Consider the following 25830-nt stretch of genomic DNA (forward strand, 5'->3'; position numbering starts at 1 on the left):
GCGCGTTGCGGATGGATTAAGTGAGCCGGCGAGGAGGAGGATCCGAGCATGGCGGCGACTGGATGCGAGCTGAAGCCGGGGGAGGAGGACGTGGAGGAGAAGGGCTCCGCCTCGGCCAGCTGCCTGCTGGACGCCGTCTTGAGCTCCTTGTACGACTTCGGTGCGTGAATGGCCGCGTGCGGGGAGTTGGCGCTCTGCAAGTTGCTCCAGGCTCGCCTGTCCTCCTCCCCAACCCACCCCCGGAAACTCTCAGACTCTGGCTGCTCTCGCTTCTTCGGCACATACTGCTTTCAGACGTTACAAAATTCCCGTGCAGCGCTTCCCGGGCCGCACGCACACCACGCCTATGGAGCAGAGGTCCTGGCTTCCCACCCGCAATGATTTCGGGAGTTGTAGTTTAAAGGTGCTGAGAGTTGTTAGGAGACCCCCTACTCCTCTCTCTCAGAGCCCCTAGGAAGACGAGGGACTGACTGTTAAACTATTCCGAAAATTGTAGCTCTGGGACCTCCTGACCATTTTCAGCACCCTTCACAAACTACAGCTCCCAGGATTGCTGAGGGGAAGCCATGACTGCTGAAACTGCTATCATGGTGCTTTAAGTGTATGGTCTAATAGTGGACCCAGTGTATAGGGAATCACGTGTGGTGCTTGGCTGAGGTTTGTTCAGTTTTGCCATCCCTGCTGTTAGGCAAATTAGCTTTTTATTTCCACGGTGAAAGGCAGTAAATAGGAGTTGTTTTGATCCGGTCCTGCTGTGTGCTATGTCTGGTTGGCCACTGTGAGAACAGGATGCTGGACTATTTGCGCCACTGGCCAGATCCAGCAGAGTCATTCTTATGCTATTACTTTGGTTTTAACTTTTGGAAAACAGCTGAGTCTTCTTCAGCACTTTTGCAAAGGCATGCTGCAGCTTCAATTGAATGTTAACAACTTCTTTTAGAAAGCAGGCAGCTTATGACAGAGCTTAAACTAATTGGTTGCTACTAGAATTGTTAAAACAATAAAGTAGTAAAGCAGATATTAGTTCAGCAAAGATGTTTGCATCTCCAAATCCAGCAGGCCAGAGTGAATCAGAACTGATGCAGGAAAGTAATCAATATTGCTACCTCAGGAACTTCTCTGAGGCTTTTTAGTTCAGTGTCGCAATGTCAGAACCCAGGATGGTGGTTAAGGTCTCTCTTCCGTAACCACAGTCTATATTCATTGCTTGTCCTATCGTATGGTTACAGGTCGATCCCTGATTTTATAGGTTCCAAAATAAATTGTCTTTTCATATTTTCCTCCAAGGCCCTATCCACTTATAGATTCCCTGCACTTAAAACATTTTTTTAATTAAAGCAGGAGAGATTTTGTGTGCGTTTCCTACATGGCTTGTGAATGTGATCTCTCTAAATAGAAAACATTCATTTTATATTAAAAAATGATGTGGTATCCAAAATCATTCCAGTGCCTTTGTTCCAATGCCTCTGCTAACCATTGTTCACTTTTAAACCATAGGTGAATCATTACCGGATGGGGGGGAAAAGAAAAAGAGCAAAAAGAGAAATTCAAATGAGAAGTTAACATTGGCAGTCAGCAAAACTCAAGTGGAAAATAAAAGCTTGACTCCTGAATCTGGTGCAGTACCTCTTGGTAAGAAGAATAGTGCTTCCAGTTTCTTTGAGAGCCTGAAAGATGAACTGGCTTATGACTGTATTCATCAGAAAAGCACCATCCCCAAATCCAGTTCCCCTGATGCTGATACATTTAAATCTGCTCGGTCGGAAAACACAACAGAGATTGAAGTTGTGACATTTCATGGTCGACGTAGAAAGAAGAAAGCTAAACTTGAAATTGCTGAAGATGGTGGGTCTAAGGTAAAGTTAACCAGAATTCAGCTCAAACCATCTACAGGTTCTTATTCACTCCAGGTGACTAAATGAGTGGTTGTTTACAAGCCTTTATCTGTCTACAGAACTCTAAACAAGTTGTCCTAAGCATGTTCACTTAGTAAATAAGGCTTACTGGAAACATTTGGAAAAACATATCTCAGCTTAATAAACCTTTTATCCATTGCAGCTCCTTTGTTTCTCCTTCATACAACTGGTCAAACCAAGAAGCCTCTAATTAACCACATTGTTCTGTTTTGTCTGAACCAGGGAGCTATGTTTAGCAGCTTTGGAACAATCAAAGATATTAAGACAACTGTAAACCATAGTTTTATCATCTGGCTTGTTCCGAAGCCAATAACTATTGGTTCCCTGGGAACCTTTGGTTAATCAGACGCCTCCTGGTTTGACTGCTTGCACTGTGAATGGAGGGACAAAGCAGCTGTATGAGCAGGCATGTCTCTTTGAAAAGGTACATTTCAAAGTTGGGATCATTTGAGCAAGGCCACTGTGTTTAGTGGGACAGATTTCATAATAAATGGGCTCGGGATTGCAGCCAAACAGAAATGAAAGTACTCTGGCATAAGCTGTAGATAAGACTGTAAATCTACATGGTTTGCTTTTATGTGTATATTTTAAAATTGTGACAAAATTTAAAACCTTGAGGATACTTGTTTTATAGAATAAAGGTGAAATAACAGGTATAAGTACTGACAGAACTCATGTATGTTTTATTAGCATATTTGTAAAATCCTGTGGATAAATAAGATAGTGGAATCGGTTATGAATCTCTATGCCTCTGAAATTAAATTCTGCTCCTAATCTTATTTCTTTAGAAGGGTGGCTTTAAAATTATGAAATCTGGGTTAAAAAAACCTCAGTTGCTTGGTATAACAGTAGCTTTTATATAATGTTCTGGAATTGTATGTTTAATGGTAATATAAGACACTCCCTAGGTCTTTTCTTTTTTTAAGAGGATAATAATAATTTACTATTTATATGCTGCCCATCTGACTGGGTTCCTCAAGCCACTCTGGGCAGCTTCCAACAAATTAAAACGCAATTCGACATCAAACAGGGCTGCCTTCAGGTGTCTTCTAAATGTCAGTTTATTTCCTTGACATCTGACAGCAGGGTGTTACACAGGGCAGGCACAACTACCAACAATGTCCTCTGCCTGGTAACTTTTCTGTTATAGTAGAATCCTAAAAGGCAATCATTTTAAGTGCAATACATTAAAAAGTACATTCAAGTACCAGTATAAATACATGCCTTCCAGCAATCTATCTCATAGTTTCTCCATTGCTTTAGTAAATGACTAAGCCGCAGATTATAAAAAAAAAAATCTAAATCAACAAGGAGATAAGTATTCTTGGAAATAGGTTTGAAAAGCTCATAGTTAAAAACCTTACAGGGGCTTTATTAGGGCTGAGTGGAGGCGTCTGACAGGATTCGGCTATTTAACAGCCAAGTTAGGATGAACCATTTAAATGAGTACAGTATGGCAGTAAGAAAAGGAACTTCTGCTTTCATATATCAAAAGACAGCACCATAAAGGTCCATGTTAACATGTTTAGCTATCTGAAATTGCACAGTGGGATATTAAGGTTTATATCAGCTGTAGGTTGTTTTTTTTTAATAAGTCAGTTTATCTACTTCTGTGTTAATTCTTCATGTAATACAGTACTGTACTATCTTATTTTATACTAGTTACAGGTGGGTAGCCGTGTTGGTCTGCCATAGTCGAAACAAAATAGGAAATTCTATGCACACGAAAGCTCATACCAAGAACAAACTCAGTTGGTCTCTAAGGTGCTACTGGAAAGAATTTCCTAGTTTATTTTATACTGTTACCCACACTCAAGACTTCTGTGGTCCTGTGCTAGATTCTGATCCATTTTTATCAATGTTTGCATTAGTCATTCCAGTTCCACTCCACTTCTTTCTTGTATCTAATGCTGCTGGTATGGTGGCCTCCTATTAGGAAACTTCTGTTTGGTGGTTCAACAATATGTCATGATGGGTGCTGGATTGCCACATAAAAGCATTGCGTAGTAATTAAGTCTAAGCTGCATGGTTTCATTCCCAGAGTTTTATCATCAGTTTTTGGGTGTATAGACATGTTCTGTAGACAAGTGCTTGAGGCTCTTGCAGTACTGGTTTACGTTATGTGAATGTTGCAAGGAGCTTTGTAAAGGATAGAATGAGCACTGTAATTAAACTAGAACAATAGTTGAACTCCTGAAAGCATCTTTGTGCATGATGACTATTGTCTTCTAAAAAGAAAAAGAATTGTGCCAGTTTTGACATTGCAAAATCTCTTTACATGTTTGAAAATTAATTGAGTATATCTTTGGTATGTCTGTATCTGTGAACCATGTATCCTGACCCACGTCATTGCTAGCAGGGCATATTGATGAGAGAGCCCAGTGATGCTTTCATTATATTAATTTATTGTCTGTCTACTTCCTAAGGCTATGAGAAGGCAGCATGTTTTATTTAATATCATAAAAGCCTTGAAAGGTATATTACCTTTATTCCCATTTTACAGATGACCTACTGAGGCAATGAGATCATGACTTGCTGGCAGTCTAAGGAATGGCAGATATTTAAATTAGACTCTAGACCAAATGCTGTATTATATTGATCTGGTGCATGGATAAACAGGCTATTCATGGCTGTCATTCAAGTTGTAATTTCACTTCTCTGTCTCTGGGCAAACAGACCAAACCTTCAGCATTCATGCACCTGGCACAAGCACATACAATCTCTAAACTAGGCTGAATTTATAAGTGTGTGCTCATTTGACAGAAGAAATTGATTAGGACTCTGGTTATTGGGTTAGGGTTTTTTAATTTACCTCTCCCTTAATCTGAACAAATTCTAGGTTCAAAAACTGTGATGGGAAATTGCAGCAAGAATTCTTATTTTTGCAATCTATTTATTTTTGCAATCTTAAAACTAGATTATACATAATAAATACTACCCTCAAATTCCGAAAATAAGACCCACAGAGTAGGAAATGGTGATGGTGATTCTGAATTACATGGTCCTTTAATTTGAACAACATTTCAAATGGTATTTAACTTAAATTGGAAGTGGAAACTTTTGATCTCCTCAGCCATGCTGGAGAAGAGGAACCAGGAAGCGAGATGCTCCATTGTTTTACGTCCAAACCAGGCAAATATCTGTGTTCCGTTCCTGCTTTGTTATATACCTTAGTTAACAGCCATGCTCTCCGTGGCACTGTTCTGCTTTTTGATAAGGGGTGATAAAAGGTCTGACTACAATTCTCGCACTACAAAGAACTTGAGGTTCACTTTAGACATTGACATGATTAATATAGAATGGATGGCATCTGGATTGAGCCTTGTACAATGTCTTTGATGACTAAACATTGTGTAGTAATAGTAGTGGTGTTGTTCTTCCACCCTCAATATACACTTCATGTTTTACTTTGATGTATGTTCTCCTTTTAGTTGCTTTCCTTTATTCTCACTGTACTGTTCAAACTGAATTTCTGTTAACATGTTAACCTTTTTGGCCCTCATCTTAAAAATGCCATATGCAAAATATGTAAGCTTTTGTAGGCATGATCAAGGGATAGTAAGAGTACAATGGGCAGAGAGGCACTTATTAGTCTTCATGTTTCAGTATACTAAATTAGCTTTTTAAAATCTCACTTGTTTGTCAAGGTTACAGATATCAAACAAAGGATGTAATTCGAGCAAATTTTGTGTTAAACTTTATATATTCTGTTAAGTAAAAGTTAAGAGATTTTCTTTTTCTTTTGTTGGAGCTGTGCCAGAAGCATGCAAAACAATGTGCTGGAAATGCATATGCTATTTTAGATTTGCAGCACAATCCCACATGCCTTCTCCAAAGTAAGTCCCCCTGAGCTCAATTCAGTTTAGTTCCAAGAAATTATCTGTAGGATTAAAGACTTAATATGTTTGCTTAAATAAAGAATCAGTTGTTCTCTTTTAGTAAGAGCTGTATTATAGCTCTTAATCAAAAGCTGTCCAAAGTTTCCGCTTTTATGCCATAACCCTGGAATCATGCGACTTTGCAACCACTGCCGTAATCTAGTTCTGTGGCAAAATGCACTTTGTTTCAAAATGCTGTTTTGTATTTTTTAATAGGCAGAAATGACTGTTCAAGAAAACTATGCCGCTGATCAAGAATTTAACTTGGAAAAAGTAAGTCTTTATTGTTTTTCTGTTTCAATGCATGCAGATGGCTGATGTCACAAAGAGACTGCAGATATATCTGTATTGGGTATTGAATTATGAAATGCTTTATCCCTAAATGTTTGCTCTACCAGTGTTCAACATGCACAGTATTTTGATGTCTGCTAGAAAAAGGTGGTTGTATACCTGTCGGATCCTGGGTTGTCAGAATGCCATAGTGATGGTCTCTATGTCAAAAAGAAAATCTATTGAACCTCCAAAATGAAACAGGGCACACATAAATGGGAGTTCCTTCTACTGGTATTATGGTTCCCTATGCTGTCAAGGGGACACGGGTGGCGCTGTGGTCTAAACCACTGAGCCTAGGGCGGTGGTTCGAATCCCTGCGACTGGGTGAGCTCCCGTTGCTCAGTCCCAGCTCCTGCCAACCTAGCAGTTTGAAAGCACGTCAAAGTGCAAATAGATAAATAGGCATTGCTCCGGTGGGAAGGTAAACGGTGTTTCCATGCGCTGCTCTGGTTCGTCAGAAGCAGCTTAGTCATGCTGGCCACATGACCCGGAAAAACTGTCTGCGGACAAACGCTGAGATGAGCGCCACAACCCCAGAGTCATCCGTGACTGGACTTAACTGTCAGGGGTCCTTTACATTTACTTTTTATGCTGCCCAGACTAATCTTGCCATTTTCTTTTAGGAAAAAGAAAATCTGTGAAAATGTGCTCTGGGAGTGGGGGAGACAAGAGATGCAACACAATTGTACAGATATTTTCTCAGAATTAGGCTCAGCTATGTTCAGTAGACCCATTCCCAAATAAGTGGGCATACATTTGCAGCCAAATGCAATTTATTTGATACTGGTAGCAAGATGTCTTCTGTCTTCGGTTATATTTGAGATCAAGAGATGTTTGGGAAGAAAAATTGCTCTTGCAACCCTAGAGGGAGAAATGCCCATAGAGGTGGGTGGTGAATAATTCCATCAAATGCCCCATTCTCCTTATACAGTAGAACCTTGACTTATATACGCCTCGTCTCATGGACGTTCCAAGTTGTGTCCGTGGCAAACCCAGAAGTAAACACTGGGTTTGCCACAATTCACGCATGCGCAGAAGCGCACTACCGCTGAATGCACACACGCACAAGACGCCTCTGTTAGCATCCCGTTTTGACCAGCGGACCGACCTCCAGAATGGATTATATCCTTAAGTAGAGGTTCCACTGTACTGTGTTTGGGTTCTGCCACATGTTGGCATCCTATACTGTTCCTCTGAAAACACGATTGCATCATGCTAATCATGTGCTTTTAGTTCTTTTGAAGATGCTGTTAACCATTTTTGTAATGTGCTAGGCCCGTTTGGAAGTGCACCGGTTTGGAATCACTGGATTTGAGAAAAAAGAGCAGCGAGTTTTGGAACAAGAACGTGCAATCATGTTGGGAGCAAAGGTATTGTGTCTCCTTCTGCTGAGCTAAGAGGACATAATTCTTCCCACCACAAGACTCTGGATAGAACTTGGCATGGCAGTTGCACACCCAAGAGATCACTGCCAAACAACTGGAAGGTAGTAGCATTAGGGATTTTCCAGAGGAGGCAAGAGCAGGAGAGTGAGTATTGAACTTTTCCTCTGCTTGCCACTACCTTCAGCCATTACCTGCCACCCCTGCTCCACTTTTACTTCCAGTCACTGAGCCTGCAGCCAAGGGGGAAATGGCAGGGCTCTCTGTCTTCTGCTTTGCTGCTGGAAGCAACTCCTCATATCACCACTACTGCTGTTAGACAAGAACTCTAGAACTAAAACTTATTCAGGTATTTTTTTATTCTAGAGTTCAGTCCTTTACAGTCCCTGGTTCAAACTCAGCTCTGGTTGTGTTGAGCTTGCAATACCGGTAATGCATTTGCTTCTAACTGGGAAAATAGTGGATGGGGGTTCTTAGTTGCATTTCTGGCAAAACAGTCCCCAGTCCTTTTTTTAAAAAAAGTTAAGATTCCCACTTGTGGTTTTTTTTAAAAAAGATTCCCACTTGTTTCAGTGAAACGAGTCAGAATGGTTTGAAGGCTGGAAACCAAGCCAATCTGCACATCCCAGAAAGTCACACCTGTGTTAGTCAAGGGGGCCTATTTTAATGGCATCCCCATAGTAAATAATCAAATTCAGATGTTTTAATAGTTAAAGAAGCCAAGAATCCTCCTTTGGAGAAGGCTGCACCATCTGTTAAGTTACTGCTTTTACCTTTTGGATTTATTTGCATGTTAGTGAAATGAGTCGTTTTTGAAATTGTTGCAGCCTCCTAAAAAGCAGTATTTGAACTACAAGATTCTGCAGCAGAAAATCAAAGAAACGAAAGCAGCAAAGAAGGAAGAAAACATGACGGTTTGTGTCAAATGTTTCCTATGAAAACAAAATGCAAAGTCCAACAGCCACTTGCTGGATAAAAGTTCAGGTTTCCGCAAGGATGAACACTGGAAAATCTAGTGTGGGGGTTTCTGATGAAGCCACACCAGTGCCCACAGTTGGATAATAACTATGCCCCTGGCATAGTGGCTGTTCTAATCAACACTCGTTGCATTTAGAAGCCATGTTTGATTGACTCCGGAGGCTACTGGCTAGCTGCTAATGTATACTTTTTCATTAACAGGAAAATAAACATAATTCTCTCAAGAGGCAGAAGAAAAAAGGGCCCGAAGAAAGGTGAGACAGTATTTACGGAACTACATCAATGATTAGTAAAAAAAAAAAAAAAACCTGGATCTGTTTTCAGCTTTGCTAATGAAGACACAGTAACCAAATGTCAGGCTAGGAACCATAAAAAAAAATGCTCAAGGCATGTGCAAGGGCCTAGGCTTGCCCAGGGGGAATGACTTTTGCACATAATGCTAATTCGTAACTAACTGCTAAGGAAATGCACCTTGGTGAATCTTGGATTCACATATATCCCTGCCTTCCTTCTGCTCTGCCCCCTGTAGCCGCAAGGACATAAGAAGGATCTGCTTTTAAATTAACCAGTGTTCTTCATTATGCCTGAACTTGAGGGAACTCTGGTTTGTTTAAATCGGGGGTGGAGGACCTTTTCGAGCCTGAGGGTTGCAGCTTGCTGGGGACCACATATCAGTTGTGAGTGGGCCCAGAAGTAAAAGTGGATGAAGCAAAGAGTGGCAATTCACCTTTGTACACTAGAGTAATTTCTATATGCACTCAACTCATCCCTCTCTGTGCTCAATCCAGGGAGGCAAGGGGCATTGCCCAAGTTAAAGGAGAGTCCTGAGGGCCATACAGAGAGGCTTCAAGGGCCACATTCAGCCGCTGGGCTCGAGGCTCCCGAACCCTGGTTTAAATGGAAATTGGTTCCGTCAGGCCAAGATCAAACCATTGTTTATGATCCTTGCTAACAGTTTAAGCTAACTAGTGTTTCCTAAGTCTGGACATAACAGGAAACTCTAGTTAGTTAACAAGTGGGTGCTTCCACTGTCCTCCGCATGGCAACTCTAGGAGAGGGGGAACATGTGAGCCTGGAGCTCTTTGCTGCTTATGCACCAAGCCCTGAACTATGGATTAATATTGTGTGCAAAATGGGTCATTGACTTTTTCTTGGAACTGCAGCCTTCTATGCCATTTCACAATCTGCTTTTAGTCCTTTTAGTTTCTAAAGTGAATTTCCATGTTACATAGAGAGCTGTAACATGGGACATGTAGAACTAATTACAGGAATCTTTGGATCCTGAACTCAATTTTTTTCTTTAAGAATAGAAGAATACAAAACAGGTTGTGAATACAAAAGAATAAAAGAATACAAAACTGCTGTGATCTCTTCAGTATAAAACTCTGATAGTGTGTTTTCTGCCAATCTTTTCGCATCCTAAACAGGTGGTAATTTTAGCTACATTGTTGTGTTTGGATTTAAAGCATACACATCTTAAAACATTTATTGTGAAACCTAAAAATGGTTAGTATTTTCGTTAGCATCTGATGATACTTTTCTTTTAAAAGCAGAAAATCGAAAAAGAAGAAAAAGCAGAATATGTTACCAACGGGGCAGGTTGGAACTTTTAAAAACGGGACTCTCATACTTCGAAGTTCTGACATAAAGAAAATAAACTCTTCCAAAGTCATTAAGTAACATCACTGCATCATGTTCAAATGGAAAATGAAATGGATAAACTTTGTAGCAAAATAAAAAAAAAATTTTTAAAAAGCTTTTCTTTAATCTTTTTATGATCTGTTATTGCTTACTGCTCAGGAGGTCTTATACCACTCTGATGTCGCATTGAAGAAGGGTAGTTTAAAATCTTTGTAAATAAATAAAAATGTTCTTATTCTGAAATTTTGATAAACTCTGCATAGGAGTCCAAATGAATTAAAAAACAACAACAGCACCATTGTCTACTGTTTTGTAAAATTAAATTGGAAAGGATATTTTGCTGTAAGGATTGTTAAGGAAATTGTTATACAGTTTAACAAACTAATTTAGAAATCTGTAATTAAGAAGGTAAATTTTACAGCCTAACTGCCAGTAACTCAGAGCTATGTCATCCTATATTTGTGTATTGGCTAGCAGAAAGAAATGCATCCACACTGAATGTCCTGTGTTGTCCAGAGTTAATCTCTCACCGTAGTAGATGTTGATGCTCCTCTGGAGTATGAGGAGTTATGTGAACATGTTGTATGAACGTTTCTTGCACCTCTTTCATAGGTTAGAAATTAAGGGTGCTAGCAAGCTGTGCCTGTGACCACTCCACTTCCTGGTATTGGCATACAAAGACCAGGCACCAGTGTAATCTGTCTTCTGAATAGTAAAGGGTGTTGACTCCCTGCAGAAAAGATTCCAATCTGAATCTTTTCAATGATTTCTGGATCAGTATTTCCAAAGTGTTGGCCAGTGCTGCTCTTGTCTCTCACAATGGCAAAGTCGCAACCAAAATGTGGCATTCTCCTTGTGGACCAAGTTCCATGCTGGGCTTCAGTGAACACAATTTCACAGCTTGAATAGCTGTTTGTGTTTGACTCAAAAAGAGCCCGTGATTTCTGACTCACCTGCAATTCGATGAGCCCGTTTAAGGGAGCTCGTCTGTTTCTTAAAAATACATAATTGTTTGCATTTCTTGCCTGCCTAAGCCAGTCAGAAGCACTTAGCCTACAGTTATGCTTTATTTTCCAAGCCAAGATCAACAGCAACCAACAATAAAACCACAACCTTTCTCCAGTTGTCTGTTTTCAGTGGAACTCTTCTCTCCCCCCCCCTTGTCCTGTTTCAGACTTTTCCCTCAAGTATGCCTCATCTGTTTCCTATAGAGCAGAAAATTAGTGCTGGGGAGCTATGAGCATGAGCCTGACTCCATTAAAAAGCAAATCAAGAAAGCCAGTGGATTCACTAGCAAGAACTGACAATAACAGGTATAGAAAGAAGCCACAATCTAAGGGCCAAAATAGGAGGCACATGCATAGTTTGCCACTGAACATGTGTTCTTTGCTTAATAAATAGCTAATAAGAACATAAGGAAAGGTAAAGGACCCCTGGACAGTTATGTCCAGTCAAAGTTGACTATGGGATTGCGGCACTCATCTCACTTTTCAGGCTGAGGAAGCCGGCATTTGTCCACAGACAGCTTTCTGGGTCGTGTGGCTAGCAGGACTAAACTGCTTATGGTGCAACGGAACACTCACTGAAATCAGAGCGCACGGAAATGCCGTTTACCTTCCCGGCACAGCGGTAACTACCTACTTGCACTGGCATGCTTTCGAACTGCTAGGTTGGCAGGAGCTGAGACAGAGCAACAGGCACTCAGTCCATCATGGGGATTTGAACCACCGACCTGCTTGGCAAGCCCAAGAGGCTCAGTGGTTTAGACAGGCCAATGGCCCGTCGAGTCCAGCATCCTCTTCTCACAGTGGCCAACCAAATGTCTGTGGGAAAATAGTGCAGAGGCTAAGACAGACTGGGACTATGGCCTGAGGAGGGCCTCCAATTGGAATTTCACCTGCGCTTGCTATCTGCAAAGGAAGGAAACAGGAAGTTATTGAAACTGAATGCCCAGCCAATACAAATTCTGTGCTAAGAAAAATCCTCTTGCTTACCTAGATAGGGTGATATAGAAACGTCTGGCTTTCTGTGTCGTTCAACAGAGGTAAGAGTCGCTCAGCCCAATCCCCCCCCCCCCGGTCCCATTCACTTCTAGCATCTGGAAGGTTGTGCATGAGGGAATATGGCACTCAGTATTGGAAGAGGTTGCTACTTTCAGCTTCCCTTTAAGAAAAGCTGGGATACAAATGAGGTCAAGTTTCCAATATCAGGGGTGTTGTTTTTATTAGGTTTTTTTTTAAGAGTTTCAGCAAGTTAGGGCAATGTGACAATTTTATTGGGTACTCTTAACAGGCAGCTGCTCACCAGGGTTTCAGACAGGTCTCTCCCAACCCTACCTGAGAATAGAACCGGGGGCCTTCTGCTCCACCACTGAGCTACTACAACCCTTCATCCGCGACAATGCTTTGTTGCTATCTAAACCTTGCTGGGAGATCACATGGATGCAATTGTATTTTAGAAGAAAATAAAGGAGACGGTGTCAGTGGATTTGTTGGCAGTGTAATAAGAATTTATTTAAAATCTGTAAAACAGCATAAACTCATACTTTATGTTTTCCAAAAGGGGCAAATACACAAAAGTTTTGACTTTGAGACAATAAGACAAAAATTGTTTTGTTTCCAATTCAAAAAATACAAACTTTGCTACAGGTAGAAAAATTAGAAAAAGTTAATTTTTTCCCCTTACATGATCTGGTGACATATGTACATTCCACCAGATCTAAGGATATTAACTAGGCTACACGACAGAAACAAAAAGGTCATGATTAGGGAAGAAAACGAGTAAATAAATGTATTTTTTACTTAAGCAAACATGAACATAACATGTGACTTTCATTCCAATTGTTTTTGCCAACATTTAAATTAATGTCTTCCATGCTTTTTTATAACAACTTGAGAAAAAACAGCAGTTCTACCTCATGCATTAATTCTATAACATTTTCATCATACCGTGTCTTCAGGCTGTGCTTCCATTCACTATTTTTTAACAGCTTGGTATTTTTATTGACAGCATTTACCTAACACAGGGTTGTCAACTCCCATGAAACTGAGAAGGGGTTCTGGGTCCTTCAATATTGCATAGCAAAAAAGAAATTCTGCTGAATGGCCCTTCCTTGTGAGAGGGATGCAATGAAAAGTATCTGTACCTATTGACTTTTTTCTGTCTTGCAGGTATCAATGGCAAAGAATCTGCTTTGAATGCCAACTCTTGGCAAGCCTTAGGACTGTTTACTATTACTTTCCAAGGAGAAATATCAAGCTGGTATGAGTCTGAGGAACATGCGTGTTCCCTGCCTTCTCCTTCTGTTCATTGTGAAAGGAAAGTAAGGAGAACGCCAGGCTGCACTTTGTCTTTGGGAACATGGTGTGTTTCTGGGCACCCAATCATCTCTCATTCTTTCCTGTAACAGAATGGGTGTCACAGGGTGGGGACAGAAAAGCTTGTACCAATTTGAGATTTCACTTTGGAAATCCACAAGTAAACAAGCTTAGTGTCTTAAGACGTCAAGTACTCTCAAAGGTCAATGCAAATGTATGGTGATGAATACTGTTGTGCAATTTTAAAAGATTATTGAAATCTTCCATGTGGGAAGAATTTTTAATCTTGGCATGCTCTTGGTCATTTCTAATAGAATGTTCTGTGTCACATCGGATAGACTTTTTACAAAAAATGGTGTTTAAAAGCCCTTCCGCATGACAATAACACAGGTACGTGAAGGAAATATTGCAGTTCCTGTGCAAAGACTTTCTGGAAGTGATCGTGTGATTGGTTTCAAGGTCACTGATCTGTTTATGATAGCTATTACAACACCTCCCAATTTGAAATTAAATGTTGCATCCAGTGAACTCATACTTCTGACCCATTTATTACAGTCTCTCCTTTACCTGCACTCACAGAAGAGCATGGAAGTAATCATACATAACAACAAAGAGTTTTAGGACACTGGAAGAACCCTGCTACATCAGGCCAAAAGCTCATCTAGCCCTGCAGCCTGTACTCACAGTGGCCAGATGCCTGTGGGAAGTTCATAAGCAGGATTTGAATGCAGCAGCACTGCCCCCACGTGTGATTCCCAGCAAGCGATATTCAGAGACAGACTACTGGTAGCACTGGAGGTAGAACATAGCCATTTGCATGACAACATTAAAGAGAGTGATAACAAGGCAAAGCCTTGATCATGCCATCAGCGAGGGCTTCCTCATTGGCGTTGACATGTGACAGGGCCTTTTCTGTAGTGGTCCCTCATTTGAGGAATGCACTTCCTAGTGGGGTAGATCTGTCCCCAGCATTATTTCTGGAGGGAGTTGAAAAACATGCCTGCATACCCAGGCATTTGGAGGCTGAAGAACACTGTTCCTGGCACTCCTTGTATCACTGGACAAAACAATGTTTTAACCGGTGCTATTTTTCTAGAAAAAGAGGTGCCAGAACTCACCATGGATACTTCCCTTGTTCTCTTACAATGGCAATGGTGCCCACCTGAGAGGTGCCGGAACTGAGTTTCGGTGAATTCTGGTCGAAATAAAGCTCTGATTGTAACTGTTCTATAATCCTTTCTTTAAGGAAAAGTATGGCTGTGTTTGGAAAACTCAGCAGTGGCCAAAGGATTGGAGAAAATCAGTCTACATCCCAATCCCAAAGAAGGGCAGTGCCAAAGAATGCTCCAACTACTGCACAATTGCACTCATTTCACACGCTAGCAAGGTTATGCTTAAAATTCTACAAGGCAGGCTTAAGCAGTATGTGGACCGAGAACTCCCAGAAGTGCAAGCTGGATTTCGAAGGGGCAGAGGAACCAGAGACCAAATTGCAAACATGCGCTGGATTATGGAGAAAGCCAGAGAGTTCCAGAAAAATGTCTACTTCTGCTTCATTGACTATGCAAAAGCATTTGACTGTGTCGACCACAGCAAACTATGGCAAGTTCTTAAAGAAATGGGAGTGCCGGATCACCTCATTTGTCTCCTGAGAAATCTCTATGTGGGACAAGAAGCTACAGTTAGAACTGGATATGGAACAACTGATTGGTTCAAAATTGGGAAAGGAGTACGACAAGGCTGTATATTGTCTCCCTGCTTATTTAACTTATATGCAGAATTCATCATGCGAAAGGCTGGACTGGATGAATCCCCAACCGGAATTAAGATTGCCGGAAAAAATATCAACAACCTCAGATATGCTGATGATACTACCTTGATGGCAGAAAGTGAGGAAGAATTAAAGAACCTTTTAATGAGGGTGAAAGAAGAGAGCGCAAAATATGGTCTGAAGCTCAACATCAAAAAAACTAAGATCATGGCCACTGGTCCCATCACCTCCTGGCAAATAGAAGGGGAAGAAATGGAAGCAGTGAGAGATTTTACTTTCTTGGGTTCCATGATCACTGCAGATGGTGACAGCAGTCACAAAATTAGAAGACGCCTGCTTCTTGGGAGAAAAGCAATGACAAACCTAGACAGCATCTTAAAAAGCAAAGACATCACCTTGCCGACAAAGGTCCGTATAGTTAAAGCTATGGTTTTCCCAGTAGTAATGTACGGAAGTGAGAGCTGGACCATAAAGAAGGCTGATCGCCGTAGAATTGATGCTTTTGAATTATGGTGCTGGAGGAGACTCTTGAGAGTCCCATAGACTGCAAGAAGATCAAACCTATCCATTCTCAAAGAAATCAGCCCTGAGTACTCACTAGAAGGACAGATCCTGAAGTTGAGGCTCCAGTACTTTGGCCACCTCATGAGAAGAGAAGACTCCCTAGAAAAGACCCTGATGTTGGGAAAGACGGAGGGCACAAGGAGAAGGGGACGACAGAGAATGAGATGGTTGGACAGTGTTCTCGAAGCTACTAACATGAGTTTGGCCAAACTGCGAGAGGCAGTGAAGGATAGGCGTGCCTGGCGTGCTCTGGTCCATGGGGTCACGAAGAGTCGGACACGACTGAACGACTGAACAACAACAACAACAATGGCTGTGTTTGTTACTCTGGGCTCCTTTGGGAGCCAGGGCAAGATATAAATTAAATAAATAAAGCTAGTGCCACATTTAAAATCTGTTGCCACTTGCTATATGCAAAATAAGATTATCTCCCCAACCCTGCAGGGCAGGGCAGATTTTTAAGTACTCACAATTTCCCACAACAGGGAATATGTACTGCAGGCATAGGTGTTATGGTCTATGGGGTTGTTTTTCCCCCAAAAGGAGTTCCGTACTGTATATGGAATGGAAGCTGGCCCATAGTCCTTGGATAACTACACCACAGTCTGGCTGAGAGAGTTCATTCAAGTGTTACCCACGCAGATGGAGACCAACAAAAGTACCTTCTTTGGATCTCTATGCAGGAGGTAACATTTGAAATGCAGTTGCCACGTGGATGGCTCCAATGGCGGAGCTTCATGCTCTGGCACTGGGGGGGGCGGAGAGCAGGCGGGGCAGGTCTGGCCCGCGTCCTGGGGGCGTGGCATGCGTCCTGGGGGCGAGGCACACCGCTTGCAGGGGCGTGGCGCCCAGTGCAGGCAGGGGGCGGCCACGATGGCACCCCACAGGGATCACACTGTCAGGGGCAGTGCGCTCCCCCCCCCCGCACTCATTTCCTCCACCAGTGGATGGCTTGGCTTGTGCAGAGAGCCTCTCTGCCAGAGTACTTAGCACGCTGGAATGAACAATTTGAGCCATACATGTAGATTGATGGGTCTGATCACATTGGGTTTTTTTCTCATCAAATTGCCACTCTCTTTCCTGACAAGTGTGTGGGGCTGCTGCTTTTAGAAAAATCTCCTGAATACAGTAGATTTATCCAGCCCTAGGTTACAAACCCGCTGAAATAATTAAATTAGACTGTGTGAGGATGTAGATATCATGGCGTATGTGGAATTCTAGAGAAGCCTGGCTATGCGTATTTCATTTTAAATCAATTTGTGCTTGTTTTTGCTGCCCTGTTTGATTCTGAAATAAATATTGTCAATAAAAATAGGTAACTGCTCATTAAAAAAAGAAAGAAAGAGGTTAAACATTATCAATAACAAGCCACCTCCACTATATTCTTGTATTGATTTGGTTTGGTAATTTAAACTGTGGAAGGACTCACTGAGGTTACGAGGTGACTTTATGACTACACTCTACTGCACTTCCTACAATTAATGTTTCGATTTTTCTATTCAAGGATGCTGTAAAGGTAGTTCAAAACCCAGGGTTAGACTTTACAGAACTGTACCATAACTCTGCCTTATCATCCTTGCATGCCAGCTGTGGGTAGGGAAAAAAATACAGAAGAATCCAACTGAGATTTCTTGTGCATTTCTGCCCGGTGCCTCTTGAAGTCTAAGGGCCAGGCTAGAGCTGACATTAATTGTGTGAATGTAATTAATATTTGTGTCTGCTATGTAAATAGCAGCTGCAGGGAAGCCTGAGCAGCTTCAGTATTTCAGGAGTTGGGAAGGGAGAGTTCATCAAACATTGTCTCTTCAAAGCTACTGCTTGCGTTTCAAGGGAAGCTTCCATGTACACCAATGGAGCCTCCTTTAAGATGCAAATAGCAGTTCCCATGTCTGTCTGTCTGTCTGTCCGTTTGTATATGGAAGGACCATGACAGGAGAGAAAGAGAATCTCCTTCTCCCGAGCTCACATGAACCCAAGGCTACACAGGCTTCCCAGCCCTCCCTGGGCTGCTAGTTGCACAACAAACAACGTACACACTGATTACATTCATGCAATATATAGTTTGTTCCCCAGTTTCAATGTACACCTCTCCCCTAAAACACACCCATAACCTAAGAATCCCACACTCCTTGCGGAGGCTCAAGTTTTGTGATTCCAGCCACCTAAAAAAGGGGTGGGTGGGTGAAACAGGCTTCCATGCACATGGGACTCAGTCTGGAACACCTACCTCACATATTATGTTCCGAGTGTGGTGGAGGAACGAGACATATTTCAGTTCCTCCTCCACCGCATAGAGAGGATTGCCGATCTGGTAGATGTATGGATCACGCTAGAGCTGCAGGCAAAGCAGAGCTGGGGTTGTGTACATCTAGAATATGGATTGCACCGGATAGCAAACTGCAGTGCTTTGCATTGTGGTGGGTGGCAGAGCCATAATCTCTTAAAAATTATTGTCCTTATTAAAAGAGGAGGATAAAAGTCAAAACAACACACTTTGTCTTTCTCTAAAACACCTAAAAAACTTGGAAACCAAGTGCGTTTTTTTTTTCCTTTTTGTTTTGCGGAACAAGTCTTTTAAAAAATCTACAGCACTACAATGGAATGTGACCACGAATCAATAACTGACTACGCCAGTACATTACAATGCATTATATACACTAAGATGGATTGGTATGTATACATAATACATTACATTACATATTAATATCTCCTCTTAAAACTCTGATATAGCTTATTTCACCTTCCCCCCCCTCCCCTCAGTCCAATATATTTTGGCTATAATCCAACGTAAATTAGACATTTTTAAGCCCATGGTGGCTTTAGGTACACCTCACTGTCGAACTGTGGCCTTTATACTTTGTTTTTTCATTAATACAGTCAGGACTCAGGAGGGACATGCTCTCTGGCCTGCCTTCTAAATCTGAAAAAAATCCAATTTGCGAGTCGGACCTGGATAGGTCAACTCAGGCGGTAACTCTACCCACTTACTTGGAAGTAAGCCTCACTGAACTCATCGGAACTTACTTCTGAGTAAACACCACTGTCCTTTCTGCAGTACATGGGAAGCTGCCTTAAACTGAGTGCATTCTCCATCTCAGTATTGTCTACACGCTACACCAAGTGACAGTGACTTTCCAGGGGAGATGGGGAATTATTCCCAGCCCTACCTGGAGATGCCAGCAGTTGACCTGGGACCTTCTGCATGCAAAGTAGATGCTCTACCACTGAGCTACGGCCCTTCAAACAATGTTTCCTTTTCCTAAAGAGAAAACAATTTCCCACAAGGTAGAATGAATGACATATGGAATGAAATCAGCAAAAGTTGGGGTTTTTATTTTAAAAATATGTCAATAGGAAGGAAACCATTGCGCAACTAACTGCAGATCATTTTTTCTTCTAATTAGCTGCAGCAGTATAAAATGGGGCCGTTTTGTCAGGGAAAGTAGCGAGACGGAAGAATGACAATGGATAGTTCTCTACACTGCACAGTAAGTAAAAGGCTTGTTTTCATCAGTCCTAAAACATCTCTCTCTCTCTCTTCCTCCTCACCCCCACAATTGATAAAGACAACTGAATAGTGTGGATTCATCATTTGAGGTCTTCAAAGGGGATGGAGGAAAATTTGGGGGCCCACTTCTTCAAAGATTCAAAGTTATTACGTAAAAAGGAACAGCTAGAGAAGCAGAAAGCTAATGGTGGGTCTGCAACGTCAAAAAGTAGGGTTGCTATTTTTAGAAGAAGAAAAAACACCGTAGCCAGTTGCAATGGCTTTGTAGCGGTTGTCTGAAATAATTATATGAATAAAAGTCAGCAACAGCATTTTCCTTTAGTGTAAATGCACAAATTGTGTAGTCCATGCTTGCATACTAATAATCAGATAGCTGGGCTGGGTTATTAGTGTATGTTTTCCTGCAGGGACCCTCTGTTGCAATTCATTCTAGCTTATATGATTTATCATTGTTGTTGTTTTTCATCCTTCTGTTGTTCTTGTTCCCACAGCTGCATAGCTGGGAAGAGGGCGAGGGGAGCCCAATTGCGCAAGCAGAAGTCCTTGCACATGGCTTCCGCTGACACTGCTTCTTAGGTGAATTCAGCCTAACGTATTTTTAACAGCTCTTTTTAGTACTTCCTATGTTACATGCTTTTAGTATGCACCAGAGATATTTAAAGTGTACACCTAAAAATGAAAAAGCTGAAAACTCATTCCTACGAAATCATAGAATCATAGAGTTGGAAGAGACCACAAGGGCCATCCAGTCCAACCCCTGCCAAGCAGGAAACCCCATCAAAGCATTCCTGACAGGTGGCTGTCAAAAATCCGCTTAAAGACCTCTAAAGAAGGAGACTCCACCACACTCCTTGGCAGCAAATTCCACTGTCGAACAGCTCTCACTGTCAGGAAGTCTTCCTAATGTTTAGGTGGAATCTTCTTTCTTGTAATTTGAATCCATTGCCCCGTGTCCGCTTCTCTGGAGCAGCAGGAAAAACAACCTTTCACCCTCCTCTATATGACATCCTTTTATATATTTGAACATGGCTATCATATCACCCCTTAACCTTCTCTGCACAGTGTGACCCTTAGTTTTGATAAAATGACCTTTAGTTTTGATAAAAGGGAGGTGGAGATTCTGTCTAGTTTATTCTTCCCTTAGAATCTGAGAAAGAACAGAAATGGAGAGGACTATTCACTTCTCCACAGCAAGGAAGAATCCCCCTTCTAATTGCATGCATTGCCTTCAGTCTTCTAAGCTTGTGTAACACCTTTTTTTAAAGTCACAATCTACAAGAAAAATCTAGTGCAAGTGCACCACACCAATATATGGTGCCATAACTATATATACACACAGAGAAAGAAATTATAAAAAAGAACTCTGCAACAGGTGTATAAAAATGATTTCAAATCCCTTTAAAAATTGGATTGCAAGAATTTAAATTGCAAGGGATCATTGAAAGTGAAGATAGAAGCTCATTCTAACACTTTAAACAAGGGGTGCTGCTTTACTGCTAATAAGAAAAGCCCAATGTTTTCGGTATCAAGGTTGTATAACAAGGAATATATAACTGAAATGTGGCACTAACATTCAACTGTGATTCTGAAATATTTTATTAAATGAGACTAATACCAATGGGATTACTGGGTTTCTTGGGCCTATCAGTTGGCTTTAGGCTGGATCAGAAACAGAACCCTCTTAGTCTTTTTTGCATCACCTTATTCCCAACGCTCACCTCTGGCCCATAAAGCTGTTGTGATTCACAGGAGCAAAATGGTTGCCCAGCCATTTGGGAATCACGGCTCGTCTGATGTATTTCCAAAGAAGTACTGTATAATAAGTCATTATTATCTGCACAAGTTCTAAATTCATACAAGGCTTAGGTCACAGTGAGCAGGGTCCATAGATGTTAGGTGAGGTAGGCTTGATACTGACCCTGCTAAATTAAAAACAACACAAACCTGGACAAAATTTGATAACTTTTAAACAAGAAATTCAGTAAATAAAACAGCATTTGTCGCTACTTTCAGTATATCACAGTCATATAGAAGTATCTTAAAATTAAAATAGTATAATAAAAAGAGCTACATCTTAACAGAAAGCACCTTTGCTTGCAGGCTTAAGGGGGGAAATTACACATTTTCACTGGGTTGTTTGGATCCAAATGCTTCCTTCCTCCAATGGAAAGAGTTTGCTGTAATGGAATGAGTTTTCCCCCCATCAGTGGAAGGAATCTTTCCAGACCATTCTGTCAGAGAGAGGGAACCTTTCTGTCCAACCCAATGGTATTCTTTCCTTGCCAGTCTTAGTGTCTGTTTGCTACTTGCATGACTGGAGGAAACAGGGATTGAAAGAAAAGTTGGAATCGCATGGAAATGTTAACTGGTGGTTCCCTCCATTTCCTCACCATGAGATTCCCAATTCTCCCACTTCTTAATCCTTCCCCAAGTGTTATAGCACTCTCTGCATATATGCATGGAAAGCTCATTTGAGTTGCATATGAAGTTCCACATTGAATCACAGAACCTATGGTAGGGATGCATTTGGATCAATGCACATGAAATGCTTTTGTGTAGTAGTTTTAGGAATTGTGTGAAGCCCAGTCACTGAATCCTTGCAGCAGTATAAGCATGATAATCACAAATTCAATTGATGCATTAAATTCAGTTTCCATCTCAAATGCACACCCCTGTGCACCACAGATTTCCATGTAATACACCTGTATGAATAATGAATAATGACTAGAACTCCACATGTACGATGAGTGGAGGATGCCTACCATGAGGTTCTGAACAGTAAATGTCTGCATGCAATGACATGCCTAGTCTCCATGGTTCTGAGGTGCCACATTTGATTTCAGCAGAAGTTTCACAGCAATGTATTTTTACAATGCAATGTATGAGCTAGAATGTCATAGGCAACTCCATTATCTCTGATGTTCAGAAATGTATGCTGGAGATAATGTGTTTTGCTAATTATTATATCCATGGACTCACATACTGCAGATGCACATGCCGGGATGACTTCTGGCCCAATTTAACACCTGAACTAGCCAAGGTTTTATTTAAAAAAACACAAATAAACCATATGCTACATATCAGTATGTCCCATATTGAGGAGTCATACAAGGCAGAAAGCTGGATTTGGAATGTATAAATTCTTATACAGTCTTACCTTGGAAGTCGAATGGAATCCATTCCAGAAGTCTGTTTGACTTCCAAAATGTTTGAAAACCAAAGGCTGCAGGAAGCTCATGCAGCTACTCGGAAGCTGTGGAAGCCCAGTCAGACAGCGGGCAGGGAGCGGAGCGGCGGCGCGTGGGAGTGGTGGGAGGGGCCGCGCTCCGCTCCCTGCCCGCTGGGCTCAGGGAGCAGAGCCTGGGCGAAAGGACAGGGGCAGGCCAGCGAGGGGAATGACACCCCCCCCCCGCTGGCCCAACCCCTCTCCTTTCCCCGGGGACGGCTTCTGCTCACGGAGCGCAGTGGGAGAGGGGTGGGCCAACTGGCCCGCGCGGAGGCTTTGTTCCGTGCGCATGCGTCATGACGCCATGCGCACGGAGCGACTCCCCGCCCCCATGGGTGCCGCTGGGCTTGCCGCCCCGGCAGCCCAGTGGCTAGCGACGCCCCTGGGTTTGCAACGTTCAGGAGCCAAAAGGTTCGAGAATCAAGCTGTTCGACTTCCAAGGTACAACTGTATTAACTAAGGGCACACAATTATATAGGTGTTATAGCAGATGAGCAGAATCTTCTTGTGATATATCCATTTCTGATGTCCATAATTTCAGGACTGCCGCTCAGGGACTGGATGTCTTTCCTGCTTCCCGCAAAACATATTCCCCATGCATATAAACTAGCATATCAGGGAGATGGTTCTAGGTAAGAGGTGGGGAAAGGGTGGTTCATCAGATATCGCTCAACTGCATCTCCCATCATCCTGACCATTGGCCATAGTAGCTAAGGCTAATGGGAGTTGGAGTCCGACAGCATTTAGAAGGTTACAGTTTCCCCACCCCCTGTTCTAGGCTAGCGTTTTACCTGGCTCTTTCTGTGGAAGACCATTTCAGCATTCCTCCCCAACTCCTGAAGCACACCTGCATCACCTGGGGACTTCTGTTGGCATGTGTTGCTTTTCAACAGAAGGAGAGCATGCGTATTAGCCTAGATGCACATCTAAATGTACAAAGAGTGACAGCATCCTTAGAAAGGTAAATAATTAGTAAATAATACTCTGAAAGAACATATGGTAAAGTTACATAAGAACTTGATGGAGCAAGGCCTCATCTTCATCCAAACTAAAGTAATGGCTGCATGATGTTGATCATACTATCCATCTCATTACAGACTGGAACATTTGCTACCCTATGGCGGGGGGGGGGGGGAGCGTTAAAATGTGTTATAACACTGAGACAACCAGATGGTGCTGTAGAGTTCGATTCTTTGGCAATGTGATTTCCATTATGAGCTTTACAATGCGTTTTCCTGAATTTTTTTTTGGATGTGTCTAGATCTAGCCTTAATCTCAGTTAACTAACCAGGTTTAGTATCCTAGTTACCGGTAATTAATTGAGATTAGCCCAGATCTCCCTGGTTTGGACGTAATGGGGAACTCTGGCTTAAACGTCACACCAATGATTAAGTGCTGAAGCTGGCACGAGGAGAGGACGGGTAAAGAAAGAAGGAGTAGTCAACTTTGACCATGGTTTATGAAGCCAAGAAAAATTGTCTGAACCTGGCCACTAGACCTCATACTAAATACATATTTTCATTTAAGGTACATCAGGGATGGGCAACTATTGGAACACAGAAGTAGGGTGGAGAGATTCATCCTTACTAAAATCATTCCTTTGAAGCTGGGAGCAACCCACCCACCCTGGCTGCCAATAAATAGCACCACATCAGCTAATTTTATTTTTTTTTTAAGTGTGCTAAATACACAGAACACAGTTAATGTCACATCTAGTTTGGCCCTAAAAAATGAAGTTGTTGCTACGTGTTGAGAGATTGACTCAGCTGGCATCTCAGAAAGCCATGAACAACTTCAAAAGGGGCTTTACTGCAATCCAACAAATACTTGTGGAAGAGTATGTATGAGTGATAAGTTAAGCAAAGTCCATTTTGCTAGACTGGAAGAAGAAGGATATGAATGGCATATGGTTTAGTGGTTTTGTTAATTAAATCCTGTTCAGTAATAGAATATTGACTAGAAAGGTGGAGTGGGGGACATAGGTAAAAGAAGAGGATCTAAAATCACATAAAGATGTTAAATATTTTTTATTATTTTACTGAGTAGATATGGGACCTGTGCTTTGTTGCTCCATATGTCCTTATCTGTGTTTTAATGAGTGAATCTCTTCCAGAGATCTGCTCTGTTTGCAAATCGTTTGATTAATAATAATAATAATAATATTTATTATTTGTACCCCGCCCATCTGGCTGGATTATATTCTCAACCATTATATTAGCACAAAGTCACAAATCATGAAGTTACATTAGTGCTGCATGAGCTTCGGTCAAGTGCTGCAAGCAGCTGCACCAGTGCAAAGGTCTGGTAGCACTACTCTGCAGCAACCAGTTTGAGGCCTGCAGCATATATTGCTTTAAAAATTAAGTCCTTGCTCACAGTGGAATCACTGAGAATTATGCTACTGACCTCAGTGGGATCACAAACAATTTCATTCCTGTTTCCTCATGCCCAAATCTGGAGGATGCCTCAGAGGTCATGTCACTTAGTCCAATCCCACCAGTGGGACTGGGGACCTTATCATCCACATCAGTACATCACATTCAGGGACCAGAATGGAAAACAATACAGCAATGAATTTAATCCCAGTCTAATCCATGGCGATAAAGTACTTTTCACTTTCTCTGGCACGTGCCACATGAGTGGCTATAGGAAAAATGGATGAAAAGGAAAATGAGGCATTTTTTGATATTTAAAAAAAATCCACTTATGTGATTGATTTTAGATGGGCAGACCAATCAGGTTTCACGCACTGCTAATGCACAGGAAATTTGGTGATGCAAGCACTCTCAGAAGGTTGTAACATTTTGAAATGCATGTAGACAAAAAAAACAGCGTTAGGTTACTAACTCTAATAACCAATTCTGATTTTGATCTAAATGACGAATGCTTTGTATATATTTATGCCAAAATCTATTTAGAAAAGATTATAAAATCCAGCTCAGATTTACGTAAGAGGAGCTCAGTTGCTCGGCAGCTTTGGTGGTCTGACAGTCTGAGGTACCTCAAGTCCTGTGTGCAGAGTCACCTGCGAGGAGAAAAAAACAACGAAAAAAGACTTCGAACTGAAACTTAAAGATGAAGCAGGAAACCTTCAACTGCACATGAGTTTGATAGCATAGGAACCAGTCAACGTGGAAGGGCTTTTCATCAGTTTGAAAAGACAGCTCTGACCCCTTGAAGTTGCCCTTTTGACAAAATAGAACTCCCCTCCACCAACAAGTAGACAAGGGGGAGCCAATATAATGATTGGACTCCCAAATCCCATCAGCTCCAGACAGCACAGCCCAATGGTCAGGGAAGATGGCAGTTGTTAGCC

General features: G+C 41.8%; 2 protein-coding genes across 4 annotated transcripts in view; one reads left to right on the top strand and one right to left on the bottom strand.

Annotated features, from left to right (window-relative positions):
- Positions 1–17: 17 nt before the first annotated feature.
- Positions 18–10219, top strand: C3H1orf131 (chromosome 3 C1orf131 homolog). Of its 3 annotated transcripts, none has more exons than XM_033144240.1 (7): positions 22–160; positions 1498–1856; positions 6011–6067; positions 7402–7497; positions 8337–8423; positions 8689–8741; positions 10038–10219. In XM_033144240.1, the coding sequence occupies exons 1-7, from the start codon at positions 49–51 to the stop codon at positions 10165–10167; spliced, it is 894 nt and encodes a 297-aa protein (XP_033000131.1). In that variant the 5' UTR covers positions 22–48; the 3' UTR covers positions 10168–10219. The 3 variants fall into 3 exon arrangements, with proteins under 3 accessions (XP_033000133.1, XP_033000131.1, XP_033000132.1); XM_033144241.1 differs by having other exon boundaries at positions 23–160; positions 10041–10219; XM_033144242.1 differs by lacking the exon at positions 7402–7497 and having other exon boundaries at positions 18–160.
- Positions 10220–25095: 14876 nt separating this feature from the next.
- Positions 25096–25830, bottom strand: part of TRIM67 (tripartite motif containing 67) — a 41453-nt gene continuing 40718 nt past the window's right edge. Inside the window, 1 exon segment of the mRNA XM_033144243.1 lies at positions 25096–25539. Coding sequence (XP_033000134.1) covers positions 25517–25539 — 23 coding nt within the window. The 3' untranslated portion in view covers positions 25096–25516.

Source organism: Lacerta agilis, chromosome 3 (assembly GCF_009819535.1).
Source record: "Lacerta agilis isolate rLacAgi1 chromosome 3, rLacAgi1.pri, whole genome shotgun sequence".
In the NCBI taxonomy this organism is placed as follows: Eukaryota; Metazoa; Chordata; class Lepidosauria; order Squamata; family Lacertidae; genus Lacerta; species Lacerta agilis.